Source organism: Lentinula edodes, assembly GCF_021015755.1.
Source record: "Lentinula edodes strain Le(Bin) 0899 ss11 chromosome Unknown C8R40scaffold_11, whole genome shotgun sequence".
Classification (NCBI taxonomy): Eukaryota; Fungi; Basidiomycota; class Agaricomycetes; order Agaricales; family Omphalotaceae; genus Lentinula; species Lentinula edodes.
The window spans coordinates 732,398-749,498 of NW_025764317.1; the positions used below are offsets into that span (position 1 = coordinate 732,398).

The 17,101-nt window shown below is 45.2% G+C and overlaps 4 protein-coding genes across 4 annotated transcripts; 2 read left to right on the forward strand and 2 right to left on the reverse strand.

Moving 5' to 3' along the window:
* Nucleotides 1-7,924: 7,924 nt before the first annotated feature.
* On the reverse strand, nt 7,925-8,501 carry C8R40DRAFT_1169032 (uncharacterized protein; the record flags this gene model as incomplete). Its single annotated transcript, XM_046231304.1, has 4 exons — nt 7,925-8,194; nt 8,246-8,263; nt 8,317-8,379; nt 8,433-8,501. 4 exons carry the CDS (start codon nt 8,499-8,501, stop codon nt 7,925-7,927), a joined length of 420 nt encoding a protein of 139 aa, XP_046088199.1.
* A 1,049-nt stretch (nt 8,502-9,550) lies between these two features.
* C8R40DRAFT_1169033 (uncharacterized protein) lies at nt 9,551-10,305 on the forward strand (the record flags this gene model as incomplete). The annotated part of the gene is made up of 4 exons (XM_046231305.1): nt 9,551-9,669; nt 9,731-9,805; nt 9,859-10,159; nt 10,225-10,305. The coding sequence occupies 4 exons, from the start codon at nt 9,551-9,553 to the stop codon at nt 10,303-10,305; spliced, it is 576 nt and encodes a 191-aa protein (XP_046088200.1).
* A 670-nt stretch (nt 10,306-10,975) lies between these two features.
* Nucleotides 10,976-13,094, reverse strand: C8R40DRAFT_1097320 (uncharacterized protein). Its single transcript, XM_046227767.1, has 5 exons — nt 12,968-13,094; nt 12,470-12,903; nt 12,182-12,411; nt 11,081-12,118; nt 10,976-11,014 (listed from the first exon to the last, which is right to left on the reverse strand). Exons 1-4 carry the CDS (start codon nt 13,034-13,036, stop codon nt 11,229-11,231), a joined length of 1,623 nt encoding a protein of 540 aa, XP_046088201.1. The 5' UTR covers nt 13,037-13,094; the 3' UTR covers nt 10,976-11,014; nt 11,081-11,228.
* Nucleotides 12,995-17,049, forward strand: C8R40DRAFT_1097324 (glycoside hydrolase family 3 protein). The gene is made up of 20 exons (XM_046227768.1): nt 12,995-13,043; nt 13,108-13,310; nt 13,375-13,536; nt 13,591-13,651; nt 13,713-13,739; nt 13,791-14,111; nt 14,177-14,267; nt 14,323-14,389; nt 14,441-14,456; nt 14,512-14,587; nt 14,640-14,730; nt 14,799-15,326; nt 15,378-15,413; nt 15,465-15,810; nt 15,867-15,897; nt 15,957-15,992; nt 16,051-16,177; nt 16,234-16,325; nt 16,390-16,468; nt 16,525-17,049. Exons 3-20 carry the CDS (start codon nt 13,462-13,464, stop codon nt 16,978-16,980), a joined length of 2,556 nt encoding a protein of 851 aa, XP_046088202.1. The 5' UTR covers nt 12,995-13,043; nt 13,108-13,310; nt 13,375-13,461; the 3' UTR covers nt 16,981-17,049.
* Nucleotides 17,050-17,101: the final 52 nt, after the last annotated feature.

Here is a 17,101-nt window from a genome sequence, read left to right on the forward strand (position 1 = left end):
GGTTAGCTCGTTCAGTCTGGCCATTTGTTTCAGGGTGGTACGACATTGTCAGGGCAGATTCAATACCCAACCGTTTTAGCAAGGCCTTCATGATGTCGGCAGCAAATTGTGGTCCTCGATCAGAGATAAATCGTCTGGGCAGTCCATGAAGTCGGAAGATTTCTTTATAATAGAAGTCGGCAACTCCTTCGGCAGTAAGTTCGGTTGTAGTGGGGAAGCAGTGAATCATTTTGGAGTAATGGTCTGTGAAGGTGATTGCTGCATTGTGTCCATCTTGTGTCATCGGTAGTTCTCCAATGAGGTCCATGCCGATGTCCTGCCATGGTCCTCCTGGTACAGGCAGAGGCTCTAGAGATGATTGTGGCTGCGGCCTTACACGTCTTCGTTGACAGTTGTCACATCCTTCCACATACTTATCAACAAATGATCGAACCGTAGGCCACCAAAACTGTCGGCTGACTAACTCTAGGGTGCGGTGCTTTCCTGGGTGACCAGCTGTGAGTGCGTCATGACACTGTGCTACAACATCCCGGCGTAGTTGAGGATCAGGTGGGACATACACCCGGCCTTTGTAATAGACAATTCCTTCCTTCTCTTCCCATTCGGCTAGACCATTCACAAGTTTGTGGGGTCCATGTGTCTTCAATTTACGTAGTCCTTCAAGAACCTCAGATTCTCGCTCGCTTGCCTTCCGAATGCGCTCCTCAAGGGGGTTTGGAACAGGATGGCTGTAGCAGCTCGGAGGAAGTGTTCTGGCCGTAAAACTATTTGTTGTTGTTGGTTGTCATCAGCATCCATAACCTCGAGTTGAGAGACTTGGGAGAGAGCGTCAGCTTGTGCATTTGCTTTACCAGCCCTATGTGTAAGAGTAAAGTCAAACCGCGAGAGCCACAGGGCCCATCTTGCTTGTCGCCGGCTTAGATCCTGTGCAGTTTGCCAGTATTCCAGGTTTCGATGGTCGGTCACAATTTCAAAGGGGTTTGGGAGTCCTTCTAGGAAGTGTCGCCAGTCTTTCAGGGCTTCGATGATGGCTAACATCTCTCGGTCGTAGATTTCATAGTTCCGCTCTGCAGGGTCCATGGAAGCCGATCGGAATGCCACGGGATGCCAAAGTCCATCTCCTTGCTGTTGTAATAGCGCCCCTCCAGTTGCGAACCCAGAAGCATCCACTTCGATACGTGTCGGTTTGTTGGGATCCCAGAGGACTAGAATGGGTGCTGTGGTAAAAGCTTCTTTTAATGCCTCAAATGCTACCTGTTCATTGGTACCCCAAGACCATCCCACCCCCTTCTTGGTGAGGTCATTCAGTGCTCGCACCTTTTTAGCGAATCCATCAATGAAGCGTCTGTAGAAGTTAGCAAAGCCTAGGAATCCTCGGACATCTCGGAGGCAGGTTGGGGCTGGCCAGTTCTTAACCGCCTCAACTTTGACAGGATCCATACGAACCTCTCCCTCGCTGATGATTAGGCCCAGGTATTCAATAGAGGTTTGTTCAAATTCGCACTTCTCAGGGCGGAGATAGAGGTCATTCTTGGCTAATCGTTCCAAAACTTCATGAACTATTTTCCGGTGTTCCTGTAGGGATGTGGAAAAGATGAGGATATCATCCAGATACACAGCTACTTTTCCTGCCGCGATAAGGTCAGCAAAAATGGAGTTCATAAGGGCCTGGAACGTAGCTGGCGAGTTGGTGAGGCCGAAGAACATGACCAGTGGTTCAAAGAGTCCCCGGTTAGTGGAAAAAGCTGCTTTCCACTCATGGCCTTCCTTGATCCGGACGTTATTGTAACCCCATCGTACGTCAAACTTGGTGAAGTATTTGGCTTGTCGTAGACAATTGATGATGTCAGCAACCAGAGGGAGAGGATAACGATTCTTGACAGTGTATTCATTCAGACGTCAATAGTCCTGTATGAATCGTAGTTTGCCATCCTTTTTCTTTACAAAGAAGACAAGTGAGGAAAGTGGTGATTTGGATGGTCGGATATATCCTTTCCGGAGATTGTCTTCCAGGAATCGATCTAGTTCTTTCTGCTCATTTACTGACATGGGGTAGATTTTGGTGCGTAGAGTTTCGGGGGCGTCGGGTTTCAGGTCAATAGCGTGATCCCAGGGTTTGTGTTCAGGTAGTCATTCAGATTCTTTCTCAGAAAATACTTTCGCATGACGCCAATATGGCTCAGGCACCATCTCTTCGAATGTTTTCTGGGGCTTATCTTTATTTGCTGCTTCGGCAAGCTGTTGGGAATAGGTGTACCTGGCAGCACACCATAGCTCTTCTGTTACCTCTTGGATAAACCCAGCATGGAGCCAAGCACGACGTCGTTTGCGATTTCCAGTCAAGCGATACAGTGGACTTCCTGATTCCTCAAAGACTAGCTCATCTTCCGAGGACGTGCCAGTTTCAGCTGTCTCTGGACCTAGCTCAGTTTTTGGAACAGTGTGAGGAAGGCCATTTGATTCTGCTCTGTTAGGTTCTAGGATTTGTTCTGTATTTCCTCCGACATTGGGTTCTTTGGGCTCTGGGATCTCCTCGATAGCTACATGATGCTGAATCTTTGGCTTTGCAGGGATCTGGATCTGCCCATCACGCCAGTTGATGTCAGACCTTACGTAACCAAGGGAGCCCTAAAATTACGTCTTCAGATCCAATGTTTGTAACTAGGAATTCTAAGATCTGGGGTTGATTTTGGTCCACCCTGGCCAGAAGTCGAGCAGAATGAGTGATCCGCCCTGCTAAATTAGCGGTTCCATCAATATTGTAGAGTTCAATGGGGCGGGGTAGGGATCGAACGTAGATATGATGCTTGTTAACAAATTTTTCATGTAGAAAGAGACCAGTGGCACCGGAATCAATCATAGCTGCACTTGTTGTACTCCGGAATCGTCCTTTAAGCTCTATGGGCACATGGAAATGGGATATATCATTGAATTCTAGTGCGCTAATAGTACAGGAGGTGATAGAGGCATATACAGATGATGGAGATCTTGAGTACGACTTGGGGAACGACGCTGCAGCGGTGGCGGGTTCCCAATTTAAAAATTCTTGTGTAATTCGGCAATTTGCCCAGCAAGAACTTGCTGGTTGGCTGCAAGTTCCTTTAGTAGCGCGGCAAGATCTGGTGTAGCAGCAATGATGGTACCCGGAGCGGCAGACTGAGTTGTATCCAGAATGCTGGTGGCACTAATGGTAGTAGCCTTCCTTCCAGGGAGTCCTAAGAACTTACGACGGCACACAGCCTCTACATGGCCATTGAGGCCACAGTGTCGACAGATGTCCCGCTCATGGTGGCCATCGGCCTTGCGATGTTCCTTAGATCCACATCCATAGCATCGTCCTATCATGAAGCGATGAAAGGCATCAGGAGATCGAGTGGTGGTGGCATCAATGTCCATAGCATTTGGGTCTCGAGTAGGCGCAGTGAATGGGGTCGCAACAGTGGTGGGTCTAAAGTTGGTCAGGATTCCATCATCGACCAGTTTCTTTCCTTGCTCCCACGCTCGAGTAATTTGTCGGTTGTCTACGTCAATGGCTGCTTCAATCAGTTCCTGAAGGGAGCCAGTGGGGCGGGTTGTGAATACAAGACCATCTTTTACTCGATCTGCAAGGTGATCGTAGAACCGGTCTCGCAAGTCTTTGTCTGAGTAGCCAGTGCGGTCTGCATACTGTTGGAAGGTAGAGGCATAGGTTCCCACCGTGGTCCTATTCTGGTAGAGCCGTTTAAGGAGCTGCTTGGCATCGGCCGAGGCATCTGTGGTCTCAAAACGTGTTTTGAAAGCTGTAACAAATTCTTCCCATGTATCGTATGGGAAAGGTACTCCTGAGCCAGTTATACTTGATCTATTAATTGTTTCGGAGATAGGAGTGGCCCAGATAGCTGCATCCCCCTCAAGGTATGTAATGGCGGATGTGATTTTCTTTTTACGATCCGTGGAGAGAGCAGGGATAGAGTTGGCCCACAGCTCAAAGGCAGCTAGGAAGCGCCGGGCATCTTCTCCTCGCTTTCCATTGTAGTTCTGTGGCTTGCCAACACTTTTGGTAGTGCTGAGGCCACTTACTAGCTCAGAGACCACATCTTGGAGCTTAGCCTGGTTTTTTGTAAGCTCTGTAATAGTGTCTCGAACGTCCTGTGCTGAGGACATGTCTTCTTCAGGGATTGATTGTATTTCGATATCGGGGTCGGCTGTGGTCTCAGTGACAGCAGGAGCTAATGGTTCCGCAGATGCTAGCGGAGGTGCAGGAGTGGAAGTAGTAGGAGTACTGATTCGTCCTACCCTGGCAGGTGGTGCTGGTCTGTGGATGGGTTGGTAACGGTCGGTCGGACTTGCGTCAAATGTGTTCTCGTATCGATTAGGGCACGGTTGTCTGGAGCAGGGTTCCCACTCTTCTTCTTCAGCGTCCCAGTAGCAAGTGGTGTTAGTTGCAGTATCAAGCGGGTGAAAGTGGTTGGAGCAATCAACGTTGACTCCGAAGGTAGACGTGGTGGGTGCCTTGTAAGATCAGCTCACCAAGCTGATGGTACAAGTAGAAGATCTCGACCTAATGTCGCGACGAGGCAGGAAGCGGGAGGCGGGAGGTCTGGATACGCCTAGGAGCGACCGTAGCAGAGCGAAGAAGTACAGAAACAAGCACAAAGCACAGATGCGAGAAATAATGATCTCGAACAATCAGTGGGATAGCGTCAGAGGCCAATCACACCAGTAATCAAAAGGGAATCTAGTTGCCCAATGACCAAGTTAGATAGGTAGTATCTAAAAGAATGCCTAGTTGCCCAATGACCAAGAGGTCGAGATGGGGAACTAGGGCCTGTCTACTGTCCTTTATATACTACTCTTGTCTAATGAGTAAGCGATTGTAAATAACGATGCAATATAGAACAAGAGTGAGGAATCAATATATACGAGTAATAATGAGTCGATAATGAACCATAATGAACTAATCGATGAATAAGGATGAGTTGTATGGAAGCATACGGAAACAAATGGAACTAATGGGATGATCATGTGATGAAGTACAATAAACATGTGAAAACAGATTGATGGGAACACACTGCGCTGATGGCGCATCAAAGGGCGCATCATGAGACTTCATGACACTAGAACTATGCGCTGGCACAACCACACAGCGTGACTTGCCCTTAAGACCAACAACTGATCCTAAGTTCGAAGAATACCCAACAACTGGATATACTTCTCGCAGTCACAAGGAGCAGAACACGATGTTCCTATACTCACAAGTGCCGGGCCCAAATGGCTGCTAGCGAAGAGGTTTCAGTCTGGCGGGAGTGTGTCTTTCCTTTTTACGGATTAGCACTGCAACGTCGTCCCAAAATCACTTGTATTCCAGATACATTGGATCGCTATTTATACATACAGAATATAGAATTGCACAGTACAATTAATTTAATACAATAAACATTTGGAACCGCAAGGAAACTTCTACAATCGGTCAGATCCCATTCAATTCGAATCTACAGGTCCTTATTTGGTCCATATTGGTTCCAAGATTCTAGTATACCTCCAAACATAGGTAGGTACTTCAATATTTATTTAATTTAATTGTTTTTAGAGAATGACTCGAATGGTGTTCAACTGTCATTGCTGTTCAACACTTATTTCGATCATTTGTCACCTCGTCCGGAGGCAAATCAGCTCTCCTCGATTCTAATCCTAACAATCTGATTCATCTGGATTAAACTAATTGCTTCTCTCTTTCAATAGACACCCATTGTGCCTATACTCTATCAAGGGAGTTACGCATAGTATTCATTTAATTGCATTCTTCAATATTTCCTACGTCAGGACTCTTTGACATTCATTTGATATGTCTTCGGAGCCTCGCAGTACTTCGATTGTTCTTCTAGTTATTTTCCTCAACCTTGCAATCCTGATTGGTCTATTAGACTAAATCGCAGTCTTTTAGATTAATGCATGATCTCGTTCTAGAAGGAGTATTTGATAATTTCTGAGTTCTAGAAAGTCATTTTGAGTCAATCCTCGGCTCATGGTCACTTGAGTAAGTTTTTCCAAACTCCTGCCAGTGTAAGGTCCAATAAGAATACCCTTGGTATGTCATATGTGAATGGTCATTCTTCAGATGTAGTCCGAGTCTGGTAAAATCCTGCTTGACAAACAGGTAGACTGCTATCTGAAGGTAGTATTGGAGATGGGTAAACTAACCAACTTGTGGTAGTATGGGTATATGGTCCCTTCAACTTATTAGACTGATTCAGTATTGACTTTGACTGTCAATCTGGGTCTCAATTACAGTCCTCTCGATACAAATCTATGCGTAAAAATGTCACAATTCACAGCATAGACATCTAGCCAAAATTTAGGCATGTCAATGAAGCCCGTGTTTTTGCGAATGCAAAGATGGACACATATGGCCCAAGAAGCCTCTCTCTCCATTTGCTGGAAACATCAGTGACACTATAAAATAGGTGCCATGAGAATTGGCTCATCTGGCTGCCTTTGAAAGTTTGTATCTTCTCTGCCTGCATGGTGTTTTCATTCTCAAGGCAAGTGATGTTATTGATCAATTCTTGAACTTTGTTGCGCTTGATTTCGAGCTCGGACTCCTTAGTTACCTGTCAGCCTTCAAGGGTTTGTATTGTCTCCGTATGAAGGCTGTTTTCATGCTCAAGGTGAGTGATGCCATCGCGCATTTCTCCAACCTTGTTGCGCTCGATTTCAAGCTTGGACTCCTTGGTCACCTGTAGAACTTTGAGGGTTTGTATCTTCTCTGCCTGCATGGCATTTTCATTCTCAAGGTGAGAAATGCTGTTGAACATTTCTCGAACCTTGTTGCGCTCAGTTTTGAGTTCAGAATCCTTGAGTTTCTATGATGGAATAGCGGTGAGCAAGTCACCGTTGACATATCAAGACTTACTTCAAGAGCTCCTAGAGCTTCATAATCCTCCTTGAGTAAATTGAAGCCATTTGACAGCTGCTGACAATCTTCCTCAACTTCATCAAGTTTTGAATATGTGACAGAGACCTCAAGGCTCAGTTTGTTGTTCTTCTTGGTTAAGTGGTTGATATTCTCAGATGCCTTGAACAGTTTTTCTTCCAACTTTGTTTTCTGCTGATTCGAGAGCACAAGTTCTGCGCGCAACTATGTAAAACAGTAAGTCAAAGACTGGTCCTCATACAGGCTATGGTGGACTTACATCTGTCGATGCTAAGGAGTTTTGAAGGGACTGCTTTTCATTCTGAGAGAATTTGTTAAAATTTGTTACATAGTACTATATGATGATTAGAGATCTATGTACCTGCAGAGCATTAACCAATTCTCGCAATTCCTTGGATTTGGCAGAACTGAGAGTCAATGAGGCCTTAATCACATTTGAGTTCAACCACTTCCTCAGGAGAAAACATGATCATCTTCTGGGCAGCATCATCGTCCCGTAATTTCTTGGTCAAAGCACCAAGTGTATCATTCGATTTCTAGAAGAATTAGAGACACATTGTGCAGCAATTTGCAGTGCTTTACCTGCAATTCTAATTTCGCAGCGGAAAGTTCTGCATTGATTTGGGCTAGCGACAACATCTGCGCTTTCAAATTATGACATTTGAGCTATGCAAAAGAGGTTAGGTTACCCCAACACTCAGTAGAAAACTCAAGCGTACCTCCAGACTCTCGATGCCAATGTTTTGCCAGATATTTGAAACGTTTGTGAGTTGTGAACATAGAAAGTTGAGGAATTATACCTTAGACAAGTTTCGTTTTTCCTTCAACTCGGCCTCTTGTGCAGTAAAACAGTTTTGCAAATTTTTGAGTGTATTCTTCAGGTCAAAAACCTCGCCTATCAATACTATGTTCTTTTGCAAAAGCTATAATCCAATTTAAGCAGGATTGAGCAACACCAAAATATCGAAGCCAAACCTTCTTATGTGCTGTATCTAGATCATCCACCTTCGCTCAGGTGCCTCTATTTTCTATTTTGAGCTGTTCCTGAGCATCCTCAAACTCTTGCTGACTGTCCTTGAAATCCTCTTGCAGCTTCGAAATCTCTTTTTTGTGAGCGATGATGGTAGCACCCCGCGACTTCATGTCCGCATTCAGGGTGTCCACCTCACTAGTCTTTGCTGCAAGCAAGATTTCAAGAGCATGCACTCTTTGTCTATCATGAGGGTGTATGTCAAGGGTAGGAATGATGCATATCTTTTGACCTGTTGGAACGAACTTGACCTATGGAACTCGTCTCAGTTCATTAGTGGCAAGGAATCTAAAAGGACGTACAGAGCTCTCCGACGTTTCCTGAAAATCACAATCAGATCAAAGAGCCCTCATAAGACAAAAGATATGTGCACTTCAATCTGCATTGATGAGTCACCAGCAATTGTCGAAGTCGATCCCTGCATAGATACGTCGGACTATAGAATGCAGTTAGCTTTGTGAAATAAAGGAAAAGAAGAGAGACACGTACCGTGAAGCTTCTTTGCGATGTGTCAATACTCATATTGCTTGTGCTGCGCCGTTTGCAGGAAGGATTCATGGCATACACTCCCCTGATACTCCCGTTGCTTGAGCGTACAAAGAAAACAAATACTAGTGTATTGATGCCCAAGTGACGCCCAAGTGACGCACAGCTGCTTCCGGGCGCCCATTTATTTTCCGGTCTGAAGTTCACTCCTGTCCCATCTCCGCAACCCAGTTATAACCATAACTCTTGAGATGAAGAAGGGACGCTCTTGCTTCATTTACATGCACAATTTGGAAGCCTTTCCGCTCATTTGCCATATTCTGTGCTCGTTATGTGCATTGCTGTATTTTCAATGCTGTAATCTTCGTGGTCAATATAATACCATGGGACATGGGATATCACCTGTGGGTTCAAGGTGTTCCAACCATTGCCCTGAAGTCGGCACTGCCCTCTGAGCTTGCCCTCAGTGGATGCTCACTGGGTATGCATCGGGTAGACTTCTCCCGCCCTTCTCCCAATTTGTTTCTTTCCTGGGAAATTGATTAAATCCCAAAAGGATATTTTTATAAACTTCAATATCTTTCCCAGACCAGAAAGGAATTATTTATCCGAAGGAAAAAGGTCTGACAAAGAAAAACAATCCCATCTCTTTTATTCCCTAGAATTATACATGAGAAACATTCCTTTTCAAAGCCATAAAAGGGATTTAATTTCACTATATATCTTGGCTAAGAAAATGACTGAGAAAGGAAATGTTTTCCTTTATATGTCTGGTTTGAGATTCAAAACCTTTCACGGGCAGGATTTATACCAAGAAAGGCAATAATTCCCATAAAGTTTCTCAGACAATTTCCCCGCCGGGATTCGAAGTCCCGCGACAAAAGGAGACGGCAAACCCGGACCGAGTCAGAGTTCAGTGCGGCCAGGGCCGCAGACCGTTATCAGCGCGAAGTTCTTTTCTGATTTCATTTCGCTTGTACTTACTGTATACATATCTTTTATTTATCCTTCGAAGGCCTTTTACTTTGTTCTTTCCCTTCCTTCCTTCCTTCCCTTCCCTTCCCTTCCTCTTCCTCACTTCCTTCTCCAAGTTCGACTCTAAGCGACACCGCTATCCCAGAATGCCTCTTGTCGATATTCTATGCTGCTTTCGTTCAAGAGACACCTTACAACCCGAAGACACAGTGGATGAACGAACCCATTTGATACCTACAACGACGACGGAGGACCAGCCTGCACTGTGGGTTTGACTATCTACCGCTTTCCTTACCTTATGCAAGCTAATTAGGGATTCTTGATAGGACACCAAACCTTGTATTCATCGATCCCGTCCAGTTCCGAGAGAGGCTGGGAACAATTGTTCGAGCGAAGGAAGGGTGAATATACATATCAGGAATATGTTTGCTAAATTCTGACTCGGCTTACACAGGCGCATGGTGAATGTCACCCCTAACTATCGTAGTAGGGAGCAAAGCCTCAATCGAAGCTCAGGCTTTCAACGCAACCGTCCTAACAGTCGTATGTCCTCCACCATGAGCTCCGCACGCACTACCCGCTCGGTATCGGCATCAGATAGCGTCAGTGTGCAAGATGACTCGGATTCTGTAGCTAGTGCGCCTTTTCAATCCCGGAATACGATGTCGTATCGTGGTAGAGACGAAACAGGCGAACAAGAAGAAGGAGAAGGACATCTTCAAGAAGACGTACCAACGGTCATTCTATCAGCTCCAGTATGTCTCTTTGCGTTTACAAAATAGGGAAGACAGTAATTTTTCCTTCAAAATTTTCCCTCCAGATAATACCCATCCATAAAAAATCCGCTATACCTGTCTTCGATGATCCCAGCGTTAAGCTATCCGTCAGTTGGGGGGATTGAATGTGTCTCCCCAACTTTAAACTTATTCACTAGAGACTGAAGATATTTATACGGAACCATTTATACGACATCCGATAGATCCGACTTTGGGCACACAAAGTTATGTTTTCCATCAGTCCGATTCGGAAGGGGTACAAAGAGGTAGCCTCGGGCCTGAATGCTAAATAGGTCAATTACAACTGCATTATCGACGGACCGCCGCTCGGGCTCTTGTGTCTCAACTCACGTCTTTACCCCGTTCTGTAACGTCTGGCGATTAGAGTTCTATCAGGGGGTATAGAGGAGTATAGAGGAGATTAGGGACATGCGATGGCCTGACGAAGGTGGAGTGATAGATAAGTTGCCTGAAATTTTGGACGAGGGAACGTTAAACGGAAGTGAACATAGAGTCAAATTGAAATGTCTTGAGTGATCTGAAAGGAGGAGATATTTTACATATCTTGGCATTAGATTTGGAACAATGTATACACCTTTACGATTTTTGCGAGGAGCGTGACAGGGAATACTGTACTGGCTGTTCCGTCTCGGGACTACCCTCCACACCTTTGCTTTGGGTGGCGCCGTGTATCTCTGTAGCTAAGCGTCATTTTACATAAGTGTGTTGACAGCACTCATTTCAGGAAGCATGAATTTATTTCTGATTCATATATTATTTCTAGCATATAGTATATGATACTTTTTTTGACTTGGTGTAGCCATGCTCAAAAAGTGGGTATGCTTGTGAACGTTATACCACCATGCGACGACGTTGTCTTCATCTGATATTTTTCCAAGGCCTTCAGATCTGGACAACGCAACACATTGTACATGGCCTTGATCCCATCCGAAACATATTGCTTTGCACCGTTATGATTATAGTCATAGTCGCATCTGTTACAAATATGTGAAGATTATGTCGAAGCGATCAAAGTCAAGATGTCGACTTACTTCCCAGCTAGCGAATCAGCAACTCCTTCTACACTGAAGAGCAAATTATCATCATCACCCGAAGAGTTCATTTTTTCCCAGAGCTTCTGTGCTTCCTCCTTATCAGGCCATTCACAGAGTGCGGTAGCCCAAATCAAGAATGGGCGCGACATATCAGGTTGACGAATATCCATCTGCTCTTCATAGTCACTATCGTCGCTGTCCACACCGACATCCCGGTCATCCCAGTATCCAAATTCTTCGCGGTATGAATCACCATAGCGATTTCTGATAGCGATATCCTCGAATTTGTCAATGAAGGCGTCTCGTTTCCGAGCTTCAGGTCCGAATCTCTGCTGAGGTTCTTTTTTAGAAATTTTTCCTTCAGAAACTCGTTCCTCGAGCCAATCATAGGCTTCGTCAAATCCGGGGAATGTGTCCTCAATCTCGCTCATAACGCTACTCCTTGCGTCACAAAAGCCTTGTTCAATAATTTGCAATCCCTTTTCACGAAGCGTAGAAGACTCCTGGGTTGAGAAGTGCTTGACAAATAGCTGCATGATATCAGAGGATTTTTCCCAAGATGGAAGGGCATCGTGAAGTTTGGGGAGGTCGTCGGGAGAATCTTTCGCGAAGATTTCAGCGGCAGATCTATACACGTTAGAGGAGAAATTTGTAGTTTGAGCACCAAAAACGTGTTTGCGCAGGGTATCTAGTAACATTGGTTTGATTTTCGGTGATTCTTGAAGAAGGGTATTGTACACAGCTGTCGAGAGATTGGTATTGAATTCAACGAGACGAGCTGCGTGACGGGCATCTAGGACCCTAGAAGCGGCAGCACGCATGGAGGGAGTCCAATGAGCATCTTGATATTCGTCGTCATCCTCGTCGCCTTCTTCCTGCTCAACTTTCGAAGTTGATACGATAAGCAAGAGTCGCAGTATAGTTCTTGAAATTTACTGACACTGACCGAGATTACCTGTTCGAATAAGTCCCAACACAGAGTCTTTGAGATTCAGACTTTCGACGTCATCAAGGATGCCCGCCTCGAATGGAGATTGGGAAGCAGAAGCGGATATCCAGAGTTCGCGCCACATCCATGCAACGGTGTCACTGACAGGCTGATATCTGTGTTTGTAAATGGTTTGACCATCTGAGTCTTCGATGGTCAATTCAAAGTCCATGTCGCTAAACTCTGCACTATCGACGCTCTCATCTTAGTTGAAACGAAAGAAGGATTGATAAGACAAGTACTCACCGAGAACCACAATTTTCAATCCGTCGAATGATGGTCGTGCATAGGGACAAACACCTCTGAATAGCTTGGATTTCAATGCCTTCTTCTACGCCAATTCTCCACAAATCCGGGAGCCATTCAAGGACTTCAGTCGCAATTTCCGACATCATTTCACCTTGTTCTTCATATCCGTGCTTCCAATTCCGTTTGGCGTCCTTCTCAAGATTTTTGATCTGAGATTCAAGACTCTTCCGACGTGTTTCGTATTCAATGGTGGTTCGAAGTTCGTGGACGCGTTCGGTGTCTTTTAATGCCTTTTGGAGTACCTCGACAATGTCTGAACGAGGTTTAGCGGGTAATGTGTCCAGAGTAGGGTAAAGAGTTCTCTCAAGGACTTTCACAAGGGCCTCTGGAGAAGTTAATTTGAGCATCTGTGTGAGTAGGTCACTTGGAGTCTAGTACACAATGAATTACTAGTCAGTACATATTATTTCGGAATCGATCACTGAGGCTACTCACTGGCCCTAATGCCACTGTTGTGGGACCAGGCGCAGAATCAGAACTTTTTCGTTTCTTCGAGGGAGGCATTCCAGTGCTATAGTAAATATATTTCCGATATATTAGAACTTGAAGATGATGAGGTAGAGGAAGAATTTCACGGTCACGAGCTTCGACGACTAACTTTAAGTTTCAAGCTGTTTCAAAATCTCATGTCCTACACTTGCTACAGCCTCGTTGCGTTGCTCCTCTACGATGCTCTTGCATTATCGCCATACTAATGTATCTCAAGCTTTCTGTTTCGCCCGTTTGCAGTCAGAGTGGAGGTTAACTGTCGAACTCGCGAATTTTCCGACATTTCTCCGTTAGTCCTTCAACAAGCTTTTCCTAATACTCGTCACCTGGCCCTGATCTCCTGATTTAAGCAGGGGGAGATTTATAAAGAACTTCCTGTCAATATCTTCTCATCGAATTCCACCTGTGTTTCCCACTCATCTCACATATATCCTGCACCTATGACAACTTTCAACGTTGAAGAAACACTTTCGAAACTCTCTGTTATTCAGAAGATTAAGCTCTTATCTGGGCTGGTAAAATTTCACCTCATCCATCAATCAGGCAATTTCCATTGACTGCAGTAATAGGGCTGGTGGCATACGGAACCAGTAGCAGAATATGGAATCCCATCGATGAGGATGAGCGATGGTACGTGTATTACAGAAGTAAACTACAACTTCCACGTCAAGTCACTCAACCCTGCATGTAGGCCCGAATGGCGTCCGTGGAACGAGATGTACCGTTTTTCCTCATTTGTTTGCTATTTCAGTGATAATATCCTTTTTAGTCTTTAACGGTGTCCCCTCTTCATGTTTCCCTTCTTCGACGGGGCTGGGTGCATCCTTTGATGTTGATTTGGCCTACAAGGTCGGAATTGCCCTAGGTGAAGAATGCCGGGCCAAGGGCTGCCATATCCTTCTAGGTCCTACTGTTAATACCCAACGATCGCCTCTGGGTGGACGATCCTTTGAATCGTTTGCCGAAGATCCTACGTTGAACGGGTTAATCGCTGCTGCCTACATAAACGGAGTCCAGAGCAAAGGAGTCAGTGCGACGATCAAGCATTACGTCGCAAATGATCAAGAATTTGAAAGGTTTTCTATTAGCAGTGAGCATGTCTTTTTAAATTCTACAACGGATAACAATGAAAATCTGACTGTAAATCTCGTCTAGGTGATGTTAGCGAGCGTGCACTGCGCGAGATTTACCTCAAGCCTTTCCAGCTTGCTCTGAAGCATTCGGATCCTTGGGCTTTGATGTCTTCGTACGTGCCTTAGAAATTTGAATTCCCTTGCATCCTTTTCCCATTCCTTGTATAGCTACAATCGCGTGAACGGTGTCCATGTCTCAGAAAGTCCCCGGCTATTGGACGATATCCTTCGCAAAGTAAGTCCAAGTCAATCCTGAAAAATTAACTCACATTCAACCTCTCGAAAGGAATGGGGATTCAAGGGTAATTGTTTCGGCTTGACCCAGTCTAATCGTTGACGTGTAACACATATTCGCAGGACTTATAATGAGCGATTGGATTGGCGTGTACAGCACCGTGGAGAGCATCAAGGCCGGCGTGGATCTAGAAATGCCGTACGAAAGTTTATATCTCTTCCACCCATCCGAAAATCTAATAGTTCTCCAGAGGACCTACAGTCATGCGTGGAAAAGCAGTCGAGCGATCATTAGCAGCCCAGAAACTATTTATCAGCGACGTAGATGAAAGGGCGCGTAAGGCAAGTCTCTCACCTAAAATTTTATATCTCTACTAGCATCTTACAAAAATCCGTCCGTTGTCTTTCAGGTTCTCGAACTTCTTCAGAAGGCTTATGCCTCAGGTATCCCTTTCGATGCGCCAGAGGAAGGAGTAGATACTCCAGAACTACGACAACTCTTGCGTGAATCAGCTGCTGATTCCATCGTCTTGCTCAAGAACGATAAAAATGTCCTACCTCTCACTGTGGATTCGAAAATCAAGTCGATCGCTGTGATCGGCCCGAACGCGAAGTACGCGTTCTCTTCAGGAGGAGGATCGGCGAGGTTGCTCGAGTCGTATACCGTCACACCACTGCAAGCTATCCAGGCTGTCGCAGAGAAGCGGGGTCTTGATGTGAAGTTTGCACTAGGCACAACCACTCATAAGCTCAACCCATTACTTGATCCGTACATCACCCTTCTAGACGGAACAGGGACTGGTGCGCTATTGGAATTTTGGAACGAAATCCCCGCCAATGGCTTTGCCACCGCTAACTCGAAATTGACGGATAATCTCAAGCCGTGTACTTGGAGTTGTACTACGAAAGTTAGCAATTGCGTATTGCTTGATGGCGTCGTAGGTTTTTTTTGATTCAAACTTTACCTTTGACTAAATCACTATTCTTAGGATGACACCAAAGTCGAAAAGGATTGTTACCTCCGGGTATGAATCTCTTCGATTGCATTTACCATCTGACATTTTCTTCTTTGACAGTATTCGACGGTCTTTACCCCAGAAGAGTCGGGCACATATGAATTCTCACTCACCCTAGCGGGAAGCGGCAATCTTTTCTTCGGTGATAATCTCATCATCGACCTCAGCACCTCCCCCGCGCCTGGCGACTACTTTATGGGGCTGGGAACCGCAGAAGTGAAGGCACAAGTGAATGACCTCAAAGCTGGTCAAGGTTACAAGGTTGAAATACGAGCTAGTAACCGCGATTACGTCAAACAAGTTCCTATTATACCCAATTGGGGTGGGTTGAGGATCGGAGCTGTTAAAGTTGTTGAACCCGAAGACGCTCTCAACGAAGCGGTTGATTTGGCGAGAGTCTCTGATGGTAAGTTCATGCTATGTCTGTTCTACTGCTAGCTGATTCGCACTCTTTCTCTCAAGTCGCGATTCTCGTTGTGGGCTTAAACCATGAGTGCGTCGTGATTTTTACTATACTTTAGTCATGTTCTCATACCCATCTTCGTTTATCAGATGGGAAAGCGAAGGATATGATCGTCCCGACCTCGAGTACGTCCACTATTTCTACAAGTAAATTGCAATTTGAACTAGTAATACTAAATATCAGGCTACCGGGTCTCACGAATCGCCTCGTCTCTGAGGTTTTGGAAGTCAATCCGAACACGATTGTCGTCAACCAATCCGGCTCATCGGTAACCTTCCCGTGGATTGACGAGGCACATACTGTTTTGCAGGTATGTTATATACATTGCTCTGCTGTATTGTCATAAATGACACCGGATTCCTGAAGGCCTTTTACGGTGGTAACGAACTAGGAAATGGGATCGCCGATGTATTATTTGGAATAGTGAACCCTTCCGCAAAGCTTTCGCTGACCTTCCCGTAAGTTTTGATTTTTAGCACGCATCGCTGAATTCAGATTTATATGACGAATTGATTAATGAAGGAAACGACTGGCGGATGTACCCTCTTACCCTTCGTATGGAAGCAAGGGACAAGAACATGGCAGGATCCTGTATAATGAGGTAAGTCACTGCCTTGATTATTCCAACATTTGAGGTTGACACCCTTCCTTGCACAGGGTGTCTTCGTAGGATACAGAGGGTATCAAATCAAGAATATAACACCCATGTTCCCGTTCGGATTTGGCCTGTCTTACTCAGCATTCGAATACTCAGCTCTAAATTGCTCTGAAATCTCGTCAGAAGGAAAATTTACCGTGGCTTTCACTATCAAGAACACTAGCAGTGTATACGGACGAGAGGTTGCACAAATCTACATAGCGGACGATGAGGCCTCTCTTCCCCGACCTCAGAAAGAGCTGAAGGGCTTTAAGAAGGTAGCTTTGCAGGCGGGAGAGAGTCAGAGTGTTGAAACTGAATTGGACCGAGAAGCGTTAGGGTTCTTCAATGACAGAAGAGGAGAGTGGGTTGCGGAGAAGGGGGTGTTTAGTGTTTTGGTTGGAGCTTCTTCTGAAGATATCAAGCTGAAGGGGAGTGTCGAGTTAAGGAATGGTTTAGCATGGCGTGGACTTTGATCATTTCGGTAAATCTTGTACTACCACCAATGTGATTTAAATTATGTGAATATCGAACACGTGCTCGTCACACCGTGCACCATGAGTCAAGTGTTAATCACATGCGCATAGGTTCAATTGT